The sequence below is a fragment of the Aspergillus neoniger genome (assembly GCF_003184625.1).
Source record: "Aspergillus neoniger CBS 115656 unplaced genomic scaffold BO87scaffold_56, whole genome shotgun sequence".
NCBI classification, from domain to species: Eukaryota; Fungi; Ascomycota; class Eurotiomycetes; order Eurotiales; family Aspergillaceae; genus Aspergillus; species Aspergillus neoniger.
Window position 1 is genome coordinate 101,614 of NW_020291184.1, and position 12,104 is coordinate 113,717.

The window sequence follows — 12,104 nt, forward strand, 5'->3', positions numbered from 1 at the left end:
GTCGCGTTATCACAACACAGTAAAACACGGATATACACACCATCCAAAACTAGCAATAATACAAATATAGGCCGTAAACCAGCATCTCACATCGATGAATTCTTATTCAAAGTTGAGAAATTTGTAGCGCGCGACTAAAAAGAATGAAGGGAGGGAGGAGGAAGAGGAGGGGGGCTGGGCAGACCAGGTCTAGAAGCAGGGGTGTTGCAGTGATGTCACGGCGGGAAGGGTAGCAGCAGCAAACCAGCAAACCAACAGGGAAGAAAGAGGAGCTTTGGCCTCGACTCTCCCCCGCATGGCCCTCAACCACCACCACCTCCTCCTCCTACTACTTTTCCCATCGGTTGGGATTCCCCACCTCTCGTCCTGTTTATTCTTTTCCAGAGCTCCTCTTGTTTTGACGCTGTTAACTAGATTCCTCTCTTGTTTGTTGTACTATTATCTATTCTATCCCTACGGTCCACATTCCCCAGAGCTTAATCTCTTGCCACTGGCGATCCATTCTCCATGGCTTCTACCGAAACTCAAACTGCCCTTCAATCGGCGTCACCAGATGGTACAGGTCAGTTGGTTTGATTTGGGAGTCGTTGTCTCTTCTTTCGTCTAATTGTTTCGATAGGTGTTATCCAGCTTGATCCTTGGCTTGAGCCCTTTCGCGATGCTCTGAAGCAGAGGTTCCAGTACGTAGAGAGCTGGGTCAAGACGATTAATGAAACCGAGGGCGGTTTGGACAAGTTTAGCAGGGTAAGTGACATATCTTGCTGCTACTGTTGTTCGAGATGATTGACACCACTCAACTGAGTTGTTTGAAATGACCAACACCAACTGACACGGCGTTTCCGATAGGGCTACGAGAGATACGGTCTCAATGTCAACGCCAATGGAGACATCACTTACAGAGAATGGGCGCCTAATGCTGTTGAAGCTGAGCTAGTTGGGGACTTTAGTACGTCTAGATATGCGGAGGATATCAGCCGGTGAAACATTACTGAGACTGGCAGACAATTGGGATGTCACGGCCCACCCGATGACGAAGAACAGCTTCGGTGTCTGGGAGATTACATTGCCTGCAAAAGATGGGGTCCCGGTGATCCCTCATGACAGCAAAATCAAGGTGAGTGTGCATAGAGTCAACTAAGCAGGACGAATTTCTTTTAACATCGCTGCGCTTCGCAGATAACCATGGTTACTCCCGAAGGAGAACGAATCTACCGAATCCCTGCCTGGATCAAGCGAGTCGTGCAAGATCTTACTGTGTCTCCGACATATGAGTCGGTCTTCTGGAACCCTCCAGCTACTGAGCGCTATCAATTCAAGCATTCTCGCCCAAAGAGGCCCGAAAGCCTTCGTATCTACGAGGCCCATGTGGGTATTTCTTCGCCAGAAACGAGGGTCGCAACTTACAAAGAGTTCACTGCCAATATGCTACCTCGCATTAAGTATCTGGGATACAATGCGATTCAACTTATGGCCATTATGGAACATGCCTACTACGCCAGCTTCGGGTACCAGGTCAATAGCTTCTTCGCGGCTAGCAGTCGCTATGGTACGCCGGAAGACCTGAAAGAGTTAGTAGACACAGCACATAGCATGGGCTTGGTGGTGCTTCTTGACGTCGTCCACAGCCATGCGTCCAAGAACGTCCTGGACGGGCCGAACATGTTCGATGGCTCTGACCATCTCTACTTCCATTCTGGTGGGAAGGGTCAGCATGATCTTTGGGACAGTCGTCTGTTCAACTACGGCAGCCATGAAGTCCTGAGATTCCTTTTGAGCAACCTTCGCTTCTGGATGGAAGAATATAAGTTTGACGGCTTCCGTTTTGACGGTGTAACAAGTATGCTTTATGTCCACCACGGGATCGGAACGTACGTGATCAGTCTCCTGTGTCTTTTTGTTGCAATACTAACTCAGCATTAGTGGATTCTCTGGCGGATATCACGAATACTTCGGCGGTTCAGTAGATGGCGAAGGTGTGATGTACCTGACCTTGGCCAACGAAATGCTCCACAGTCTATACCCCGAGTGCATAACTGTGGCAGAGGATGTATCTGGAATGCCCGCACTGTGCTTGCCGCACGCCCTTGGGGGTGTTGGATTTGACTACCGACTTGCCATGGCAATTCCAGACATGTACATCAAGCTCCTGAAAGAGAAGTCAGACAGTGAATGGGACATTGGCAACCTCTCCTTCACGTTGGTCAACCGACGTCACGGGGAGAAGACGATTGCCTACGCGGAGAGCCATGATCAGGCGTAAGTTCATTTTTCCATTGTTTAACTTGACCACAGCTAAATCATGGCAGGCTTGTTGGCGACAAAACCATCATGATGTGGCTCTGCGACAAGGAGATGTACACTCACATGTCCGTGTTGACAGAGTTTACACCTATCATCGAAAGAGGCATGGCTCTTCACAAGATGCTCCGCCTGGTTACCCATGCTCTCGGTGGTGAGGGTTATCTCAACTTTGAAGGTAACGAATTCGGTCATCCCGAATGGCTCGACTTCCCTCGTGCCGGCAATAACAATTCGTTCTGGTACGCACGTCGCCAACTAAACCTAACGGAAGACCATCTTCTCCGCTATAAGTTCCTGAATGACTTCGACCGCGCCATGCAGCTAACCGAAGAGAAATACGGCTGGCTCCATTCCCCACAAGCATACATCAGCCTGAAGCACGAGGGTGACAAGGTCCTTGTCTTTGAACGTGCAGGCCTCCTCTGGATCTTTAACTTCCATCCTACAAACAGCTTCACAGACTACAGAGTGGGCGTTGAGCAAGCCGGAACCTACAGAATCGTGCTTGACACCGATGACAAGGAGTTCGGTGGCTTCGGTCGTAATCTCAAGGAGACGCGCTTCTTCACGACAGACCTGCCTTGGAATAACCGCAGCAATTATCTGCAGGTCTATATCCCAACGCGAACAGCACTGGTAAGTGCAATCGAATCCATTTACCAAGACTCACTATGCTAACATTAATGTCAAATTATAGGTTCTTGCCTTGGAAGAGACCCTATAGGTCGGGCTCATGTAGTTCTCCTGACATTTCCACACGGCTAAAGCCACTGTATTCAGACAATTGCAGCATAACCCTAGGGGATAATATGTGTGAATAAGCATGCACCACTCATTGTTCTGTTTTGAGTTAGTCTATAGCGTCTGTTAATGTCCATTCTGCATTCTATCATTTACTCCTTCGGTATTGTACCATGATATTTCAGTCATTTATAATTTCATTATATAAACTAGTACCATTAAGCACACCCTAAACTAATCCCTCCCACTCAGTCTCTCACATTACCGGTAGGACCATATCGCTACTACTTCCCTAGCACTAGTACTCACTCACTACTAGTAGTACTAGTAGCCAGCCGATAATAAACTATTATTTCTACCTACTATATAGAATTGATGATACATAGCACCATCATGGTACAAAGTTCTGATATTACTACTACTACTACCACCACCACCACCACTATGAATTTACCCAGACTCCAGAGCATGATGAACAAACAGCAAATGCACTACTGAGCAATATTGCTCACGAATCATACATAACTCGACCTCGATACCATGATTCGTTGCTAAGCACTAAATATCAGGCCATCATGATAGCTCATCCTGTCCGTGAGTCTATTGCGTTCCTTCAGCCCTTCATTCCGTTATATGAATATATATATCAGAACTTAGGACAGTACTTAGTCGTACTACTAGCTGGCTACTGACTATTCACTAAAATTGTAGCCAAACGGGAGTAGTACTATCTGAATTAACATGAGGATGATACTAATTGTTGAGATGGTTGCAATGCAATTGAGGTATTTATGGGATATACGTAGTAGAACGGTGATGCTATGGCAACGAGATGTTGATACGTGTCCTAGAAGGGACGTTATGATTTAATATACAGAATCATACAGAACTACACCCTACGTACTATTATACTACTGATGTCTACATTGAAGCAGATATCACGGTCTCCCGGAGTAACAAAGGAAATTGAGTACAATTGTCCCAGCCCAGCGGGTATCAGGCTGACTGTGGTCATTTTAACTTACTTACATGAGCACGTAGTGTAACACAAAGCCTGGAAGTTTCCATCCAGACTTTCAGAGAGGTGTACGTTAAGAGCGCTCTCATCCTTTTATATAGGGGGGACCTCGCCATTCTTTCAACTCCCTTTTCTCAATTCGAGTACTGTACACGGATCGGTAGAAAACGGCACATGGAAGAAAGGAAGTCCATGTCTAACAAAAAAGGAAAAGGGCGCTTAAAAACAATATTACATTTAGGCCTTGTTCTCGAGCTCGGCCAAGATCTTCTCACCCTTGGCGCGGGCAGACTCGAAGTCACCAACCATGTAGAAAGCAGCTGTAGAAAAACGAATTAGCATCCATGTTAGTCAACAAATTAGAAGATCAAAAGATTTTAACTTACCCTCAGGAAGGTCGTCACCCTCACCGTTGATGATGGCCTTGAAACTGCGGATGGTGTCCTTGAGGTCGACCAGCTTACCCTCGATACCAGTGAAGACCTGGGCGACGGTGAAGGGCTGGGACAGGAAACGCTGGAGCTTACGGGCACGCTCGACGGTGAGCTTGTCAGCCTCAGACAGTTCGTCCATACCCAGAATGGCAATGATATCCTGGAGGGACTTGTACTCCTGGAGCATCTGCTGGACACGGGTGGCGGTGTTGTAGTGCTCCTCACCGACGATACGGGTGTCGAGCATACGGGACTTGGAGTCGAGAGGGTCGACGGCAGGGTAGATACCCAACTCGGAGATACCACGGGACAAGACAGTGGTGGCGTCCAAGTGAGCGAAGGTGGTGGCGGGGGCAGGGTCAGTCAAATCGTCAGCAGGGACGTAGACGGCCTGGACGGAGGTAATGGAACCCTTGGTGGTGGTGGTAATACGCTCCTGCATACCACCCATGTCGACGGCCAGAGTGGGCTGGTAACCGACGGCAGAGGGGATACGACCCAGAAGGGCAGACACCTCAGAACCGGCCTGGGTGAAACGGAAAATGTTGTCAATGAAGAGCAGCACGTCCTGACCCTCCTCGTCACGGAAGTACTCGGCAATGGTCAAACCGGTAAGGGCGACACGGGCACGGGCACCCGGGGGCTCGTTCATCTGACCGAAGACCAGAGCGACCTTGGAGTCACCCTCGAGCTGGATGACACCAGTCTCCTGCATTTCGTGGTACAGATCGTTACCCTCACGAGTACGCTCACCGACACCACAGAAGACGGAGTAACCACCGTGAGCCTTGGCGATGTTGTTCTAGAGAATTTGTTAGTTCTACGGGTCACAAAACCTCCGTTTCATGGATTGGCAACTTACAATCAGCTCCTGAATGAAGACGGTCTTACCGACACCGGCACCACCGAAGAGACCAATCTTACCACCACGGGCGTAGGGGGCAAGCAGATCGACGACCTTGATACCAGTGACGAGAATCTCGGCCTCAGTGGACTGCTCAACGAACTCGGGAGCCTCAGTGTGAATGGGACGGAACTTGTCGGCCTTGACGGGACCACGCTCGTCAATGGGGTCACCAGTGACGTTGAGGATACGGCCAAGGGTGCCGGGACCGACGGGGATGGTGATGGGAGCACCGGTGTCACGGGCGGCAGCACCACGGGTCAGACCCTCAGTACCTGTGGAACATTGATGTTAGCCACGGCGAGACGAGTACACGTGGAAGGACCAGGTTAGAGAGAAAGCGGTGACAAGAGAGGTTGATATTGCCAAGCAAATCTCTATTTTCCTGGTCATGGGAGAGGGAGGAAGCTTACCGTCCATGGCAATGGTACGAACGACATTCTCACCCAAGTGTTGCTAGATTGGGTTAGCTATCAGAGCTTGATGTCATTGTAGCTTCGATTTTTTGGTGTACATACAGAAACCTCAAGGACGAGCTTCTGGCCACCGTTCTCGGTCTCAATGGCGTTGAGAATGGCAGGGAGCTTGTCACCGTCGAACTTCACTGTTGGCGAGAGTCAGATATCGTGTTCATTTGATGGCCATTGAGTCGAATTTGATGGGATTGTGGATGGAATCGAGGCTCGGAAAAGATTTTCGCGTAGCCGCCGGCAGGGTTTTCTCTGGAACGGGGGACCGGCACATACCGTCGACGACGGCACCAATGACCTGGTGAATCTTTCCAACGGAAGAGGCCTCAGTGCTGGCCATACGGGCCAGGGAAGGGAGGCCATTGGTCTTAGGCTGGAAAGCGCGACGGGCGACGGAGGTAGGTCGGGCAAAAGCAGCCCTCCCGAAGGTCCGGGCAAGACCGCTGTAACAAGGGGGAAAGAAATGGTTAGTTGCAAGCCTTTAAAAGGATTTAAAGGTAGATAAAAAATTATCTTAAAATGTAAAAGGTTGGAGTAGGGATCCGGGGAAGTATAGTCACACACCTCTTGAACATCTTGATGGTGTTGAAGAGCGAAATGGGGTAAAGAAAAGGTCAAAGGGACGAGAGGATGGGGAGAGGGAAGAAAGAGGGAAAGGAAGGGAAGAGGTTGAGGTTGAGGTGGACACGGGCGAATGTGTCCGGCTTAGCCTTTCCGGGGCGGTTTTGCCGACGATCCCGTGATGTACCGAGCAACGCGCTGGCCAGCATGGTAACCAGCTTTCAGCTCGCCGACATTCACTAGGAGGTTCTACTATGGCGACCGCATCTTTACCAGTCCATTCTGCAGAATCTAAAGACACCCATATGTCCGTGATGCTGGCGGTCGGGGCGTTGATTCGATACTGGGAGCAATTCGAGCTTTCCCACCTTGCCCTGTTTGGTTGTTAGGGGGAAATTCGCACACAAATGGGGATGGTCTTGGCGCCCGGATGCACTGGGAGGAAGGTGGTACCCCATCCAAAATAATACTAATACAGACTACTTTTCTTTCCTTTTCTTCTCTCTCTCTTTTTTTTTATGGTTAAGTAAATATATATAAAAATAAAAAGAGAGCTAGCTATAATTAATAAAATAAAAATACATCAACCAAAAAAAATAAAACTTTATATACGGTGAATTTTTATAATATTCATAAATTCATCATAACAACCAACTCCGAGAAGTACCTCCCTTTCCCCTCACATCTGCAAAGCGCTCAAGCTATTTCTTTCGTGAGGGGGGTTGGGGCCTCTCCCTACAACAAGGCAAGTTGTTCTTTCGCTGTAACGGAAGGGCAGACCGACGATATCGGACGAACGCTGCTGTAACGAAAAAAAATCTGACGTGTTCCCGTGATTACCCTTTCGGGGGTCCCAGCTTGGTTTTGCGGTGTCTCGACGGTAAACAACCGGGCGACCGTGCATTTTCACTTTAGGATCCAACCAACCAACCCAGCCACCACCACCCATTGATTCCTGAACATGGAGTAGATACATTACTGTGGTTATTTTTATATTTTATTTTTCATTATTGTTATTACTGTTATTGCTCTTTTAATTTTCTAGAGGAGCATTAGACTGTGCATTTCGAACTGTGACAGCTCTCTTCCGGTTTAACTTGAACCACCGACTTACCGCCTCTCTACCGAACAGTGGCTCCGAACCTTCCCATTTCTTTGCCCTGCCCAGCAGGGAATATCAAAGTAACGTCATCTTGTATGTAATCACCTGTACAGTGATCATCGTAGCATTCCCATCCCCTATACATTGTAAGCTTTTTCTAGAAAAGCATTAGTTTAAGATATAGCACGCGTCAATTTCTAGCTACAGAGAGGAGTCTACAATTTCCTTATCCCACATACTCTACAGCATTTACAGGAGTAACACGAAAGAACCTGCAGTCTGATCTTTCTATGGCTACAAAGGAGATAATTGATTATTGCACAGTACGAGATACAGAGGTCTTTTTGGGCTAACATTGACAAACAAGTAGAACAGAGGCGAAGGATCGTGTCCAAAATTGATGGGCACAGAACCGGCGTCATCAAAGGTCGTGCGGTGGGAGGCAGCAGTTCATTCCTGTAGCCCAACACTGCCCATCCACTGCACACCCCGTCGTTATACCTGTTCCTCCCGAGGGATGGGGGCAATCTATTGCTTCTCAGCAGGGGGGCTCTGGACGAAGCCCTTGCCCTCGTAACCCACGGAGCTGATACCGTAGATAGGGTTGATGTTCTCTTGCTGTTGTGATGATACGTATCAGCGACCGTTCCACCATGAATACAGTGCCAATTGGCAAGTAAATAATGCAAATAGTCGATTTCACATACCTTGGCATACTCGTTGGAGGCCTCCTGCCACTCCTTGGTCATGGTCTTGGGCTGGGGCTTGGCGAACAAGTGGATGATGTAGAAGATACCAAAGCTGACAAGGGTGAGCTGGGCGACCTTGAAGAAGATCTTGAGGTTCTCGCCCTTGGGGGGCACAGAGCGAGGGCCGTGGGGTCCGAAGGAGATCCAGTAGGCTAAATCGTGGGGAAGAAGAAAAAAAATACCCATGTTAGCAAAATTCTGCTGGACGCGGGGAAGATAGCGGAAAGGGGCAAGAAAAAGCAGCATACCGGCCTTCTTCTCCTGGAGAGTCATCTGGTGCCAGTCGACCTTCATGCGGTCCCTCAGCTGCATCCACAGCTCGGCCTGCTCCTGAGGGGGCATGGCCTCCCAGCGCTTCTCAATACCGGCGAGTGTGGGATTCGAGATGGCATGCTCGGAGGCGGCGCGGGTCTGCTGGGGAGCGATAGACTTCTTCTCAGTCTGAGGACGAGCGTTCAGGCAAGCCATTGGGCCCGAAACGGTGCGGTAGGAGCGCAGGCCCGTGGTGGGCACAGCCGAGCTGCGAGCAGCAGCGCGAGTAACGGAACGAAGGAACATTGTGTGCTAAGGGTGTGCGCGCGTATTAGAATCAATTGATCGCCAAAAAGCAACTCTCCAGCAGCGAGAGGGCCGATTCGTCGGAATTCAAGATGGGAAATACCTGGGGTAGAGTGGAGGGGGGTACCAAGAGTCGCGATGGGAGACGAAGACGACGTTCGACTTGTGGTTTGAGGTGGAAGTCGAGTATCCGGACAGGCTAGCTTAGTCCGTTTTACCGCCGCCCTCATTGGTCCACGCCCGCTACCCGTCCCGACCGTCCGCCATGGCTTTTTGCCCCCAAGACACATCTTACGATGATGTTCCCATTTCCCGTCAGCACCAGAATTCTCCTATAGGGTATAGTTATACTACTAGTATAATCTAAGGCTAATCCGTCTTGTCTTCTAGGGCGTCCCTTCCCATTTATCCTCGGCGCCTTACCTTCCCTACATCTAGTCAACGCTGACCAGCCGCCCTTTCATCAATCCAAGAACCAAGTGATACTACATACTACCTACAACTCATACTGCCTGGCCGGCATTCCTTCTCAGCACTCAATAGTCGAGATAGCCTATTTCACACGAATATCAGACCTAAGCACTCGACTGAAAGCACAGTTTTGGGGGGTTCGTTGTGTGCAGGGTGACCTGATGTTTCTACTCTACATCGAATCGCGTATTCACACATCATGGCACGTAACAGTATTCTGTACAGACAAACGCTGATAAAGAGAAAGAAAATCCCCTCCCCAACATTCGTTCATCATTGGAAAAAAAGGAAAAGTGCCACGATCGCAAGTTGATACGGTCACTATCAAAAGAAATCAAGTCGTAACGATCTCTCATTTAACTAAGTTTGTGCAGAGAAACTGAAGAAGTTGGTCGTTCCGAGGTACTCCGCAAAGTGAGTCAGTGTGATGTGTTGCAATTTGCAACAACCAAGTCACCTGGCCCGGGCCCAGCCGGCGCCATTGTTTATTTGCCAGCCTTACCACCGCTGGCCTCGGCCAGGACGGTCTTCCACTCGATATCGCCCTTGTCGTCGGCGTGGATAGAGGTGTGGATGTTGAGGGCGTTCTTCAAGTTCTCGCGAGTGCTGGCGTAGATCATGGACCACTAGTTCATCGGTGTCAGCAATGATTTGGGGCTTAAACAGCTGAGACGGTGCGAAACGTACGAGGGTAGGGGTGTCGCTGGGAACCCAGGAAATGAAGATGATCTTGCTTCTGTGGTGAGAAGAAAGTGAGCAGATATCCTAGCACGGACGTTAAGCCATCGCCATCATCATACCTCTTGCCTTCACCACCGCCCAAGTCGTACTCGACGTCGTAAACTGCATAACGGGGAGCGGGGTTGCCCTTAGCATCCTTAGCGGCCGCGAGCTTTTCGCGGAAGACCTCGTAGTCCTCGTCCTGGGAGACCTCGTCGATGACGACCTCCTTCTTGTTGTCGGCGATCTTGAAAATGATGAACTTCGTCTTGCTTCCCTTGCTGTTGCCGCTCATGCGGAACTCGTTGAATGCGGTGATGCACTCATCGGTGATAGAAACACTGCCCTCCGTAATTCAGTCAGCCTTGTTCGGGGTTGCCATCGTCGAGTTCTCCGATACGGTAGGGATGTTCGAAGACACATGCGGAGATTTGGAGCAGTCAGGAACATACCCAGATGCGAGCTACAAAACGGGGAAATAAACGGTTAGCCCTGAGCGGGAAGTACAAGATGGATTATTACTCACAGACATGGTTGTTTATGTGGATAAAGGGGTGAGATGGAAAAGAGGTAAGACGAGTTGACAGACGGATGACCTGCGCATGCACGCGATGTTAGTTGGACGGATTCCCCCTTATTTGTCCTTTGTCATAATCGCAGAATGGTTAAAGAGAAAAGACGGCAAATGAAAAGGGAAAAGTGGCATACGCACCAAGCACCGTTGGGACTGTTCAAATGACTTTTAAAGGGGGTCTGCGAAAGAGCAACGGGGACAGGATGAGGGGATGTAAGAGAGGAATATAACGGGGGAGGATGGATGGGAACCGAGATGGAGATAGAGGGGCATTTAGTTGTGCTTTGCTGGGTTGCTGCTGCGGCGGGCGGCGGCGGTGGGGGGGATGTCTAGCACGTGACCCACCCGTCGCACCACCGGCCGCTTATTTCCCCTTCCCACCCATACTTATTTTCCCCCTGAATCCTGCGGTTATGACGAAATGAGCCTGGACTTTACTATGAGGTTGGGTTGGTCCAGTAGTTACTGTAGGCAGGCGTGACCAACCCATACGCACAACTGTTGGTAATGCACCTGCCTGCACCCTGATGCATGTCAGGCATTTATTCACGGGCTATGACGGTGCGTTGGGGCCAGTGCCTGGTACATAGGCATAGATGGATGACCCAGGCATCTGCGAACCATACCTCGGCGGTCGCTCTCTAAGTGTGGGGGCCTGCTATCTTGGGAGAGATCTATCTAGCTGTAATAATATGTCGACCAGCTAGACTAGCTAGCTAGCATTTCGTAGACGCCTGCCTGCCTTTGTCGGTCTGCTGTTGGCTTTTTCTATTCTTGGTACCTCCAGGCAGACGAATCTTGCTTTACACCGGAAGAATCCGCCGTTGATAGATTACCAACCATGGAACTAGCCCCGGCTAGCCGAACAGTATCACGTCAGGGCATGAACCTGATATATTACAGGCAATGCACATGGCTGTCCGTCATCATCACAAGGTTCATGGTGCCTGATGGCCCAAGTCGGACGCGTGTATATTCTACCTATGCCCTAGCTCCAGTTAGGATGCATCGCATCCATGTGTTCCGGGTACGATCATCGTATGTCGTTATCATTCCATACAGAATGCGTAAAACAGCTACATTTCAGTGTCATTTTCAACCATTCAGAACGTCTATGAAAACACGGTATCAGAATTATCTATACTTCCAGACCGTAAAATTTGCCATCGTTCAACCTGCACGATGGTGAATAGGTAGCCACAAATAAGAATCCCGCTGCCGCACCAATAATCGACATCACTTCGTCCACGAAATGTGTGTACATGGTGGGAACAGGGGCACAGAAGAGGAAAATCGTATGTAGAGATGAAGGGAAGCAAAGGAACGAAAATCCATACATGAAGTGGCAACAAGTTGTTGCAGGAGAATGGGGTATATGGAAGCTCAAAGAATTCAACAGAGAATAAGCGCAAATGACAAACGCATGACATCGTCTCAGGATATCGTCCATGTCAGAAAGGCTTGAGACAGGGTTAGTTGCAAAAAAAAAAAAAAAAAAAAA

At 49.4% G+C, this 12,104-nt stretch overlaps 5 protein-coding genes across 5 annotated transcripts; 1 reads left to right on the top strand and 4 right to left on the bottom strand.

Annotated features, from left to right (window-relative positions):
- The first annotated feature begins 304 nt into the window (after positions 1–304).
- On the top strand, positions 305–3,270 carry BO87DRAFT_380915 (1,4-alpha-glucan branching enzyme GLC3). The gene is made up of 8 exons (XM_025624403.1): positions 305–562; positions 620–744; positions 847–946; positions 1,002–1,114; positions 1,177–1,868; positions 1,921–2,256; positions 2,307–2,937; positions 2,999–3,270. The coding sequence occupies exons 1-8, from the start codon at positions 508–510 to the stop codon at positions 3,023–3,025; spliced, it is 2,079 nt and encodes a 692-aa protein (XP_025474451.1). The 5' UTR covers positions 305–507; the 3' UTR covers positions 3,026–3,270.
- Positions 3,271–3,981: 711 nt separating this feature from the next.
- Positions 3,982–6,443, bottom strand: BO87DRAFT_463394 (F1F0 ATP synthase subunit beta; the record flags this gene model as incomplete). The annotated part of the gene is made up of 7 exons (XM_025629231.1): positions 3,982–4,380; positions 4,447–5,296; positions 5,357–5,673; positions 5,812–5,854; positions 5,917–6,002; positions 6,145–6,311; positions 6,433–6,443. The coding sequence occupies 7 exons, from the start codon at positions 6,441–6,443 to the stop codon at positions 4,298–4,300; spliced, it is 1,557 nt and encodes a 518-aa protein (XP_025474452.1). The 3' UTR covers positions 3,982–4,297.
- Positions 6,444–7,745: 1,302 nt separating this feature from the next.
- On the bottom strand, positions 7,746–9,071 carry BO87DRAFT_200111 (cytochrome c oxidase subunit IV family protein). The gene is made up of 4 exons (XM_025618544.1): positions 8,942–9,071; positions 8,239–8,844; positions 8,031–8,149; positions 7,746–7,966 (listed from the first exon to the last, which is right to left on the bottom strand). Exons 2-3 carry the CDS (start codon positions 8,836–8,838, stop codon positions 8,060–8,062), a joined length of 690 nt encoding a protein of 229 aa, XP_025474453.1. The 5' UTR covers positions 8,839–8,844; positions 8,942–9,071; the 3' UTR covers positions 7,746–7,966; positions 8,031–8,059.
- A 231-nt stretch (positions 9,072–9,302) lies between these two features.
- BO87DRAFT_419996 (actin-binding ADF family protein) lies at positions 9,303–10,813 on the bottom strand. Its single transcript, XM_025626980.1, has 5 exons — positions 10,556–10,813; positions 10,482–10,492; positions 10,110–10,370; positions 9,997–10,045; positions 9,303–9,935 (listed from the first exon to the last, which is right to left on the bottom strand). The coding sequence occupies exons 1-5, from the start codon at positions 10,559–10,561 to the stop codon at positions 9,795–9,797; spliced, it is 468 nt and encodes a 155-aa protein (XP_025474454.1). The 5' UTR covers positions 10,562–10,813; the 3' UTR covers positions 9,303–9,794.
- Positions 10,814–11,500: 687 nt separating this feature from the next.
- BO87DRAFT_320977 (uncharacterized protein) lies at positions 11,501–11,840 on the bottom strand (the record flags this gene model as incomplete). The annotated part of the gene is made up of 2 exons (XM_025619916.1): positions 11,501–11,584; positions 11,748–11,840. 2 exons carry the CDS (start codon positions 11,838–11,840, stop codon positions 11,501–11,503), a joined length of 177 nt encoding a protein of 58 aa, XP_025474455.1.
- Between the last annotated feature and the right edge of the window lie 264 nt (positions 11,841–12,104).

What these genes read in the sequence shown, in the direction of transcription:
- BO87DRAFT_380915 (XM_025624403.1), top strand. Translation starts at nt 508, where the DNA reads ATGGCTTCTACCGAAACTCAAACTGCCCTTCAATCGGCGTCACCAGAT. An exon ending in GGCGTCACCAGATGGTACAG is followed by an intron (nt 563 to 619) that starts GTCAGTTGGTTT and finishes TTGTTTCGATAG; the next exon opens with GTGTTATCCAGCTTGATCCT. An exon ending in GCGGAGAGCCATGATCAGGC is followed by an intron (nt 2,257 to 2,306) that starts GTAAGTTCATTT and finishes AAATCATGGCAG; the next exon opens with GCTTGTTGGCGACAAAACCA.
- BO87DRAFT_200111 (XM_025618544.1), bottom strand. Translation starts at nt 8,838, where the DNA reads ATGTTCCTTCGTTCCGTTACTCGCGCTGCTGCTCGCAGCTCGGCTGTG. An exon ending in CCTCCAACGAGTATGCCAAG is followed by an intron (nt 8,150 to 8,238) that starts GTATGTGAAATC and finishes TCATCACAACAG; the next exon opens with CAAGAGAACATCAACCCTAT.
- BO87DRAFT_419996 (XM_025626980.1), bottom strand. An exon ending in GGCGGTGGTGAAGGCAAGAG is followed by an intron (nt 10,046 to 10,109) that starts GTATGATGATGG and finishes TTCTCACCACAG; the next exon opens with AAGCAAGATCATCTTCATTT. An exon ending in CCAGCGACACCCCTACCCTC is followed by an intron (nt 9,936 to 9,996) that starts GTACGTTTCGCA and finishes CCGATGAACTAG; the next exon opens with TGGTCCATGATCTACGCCAG.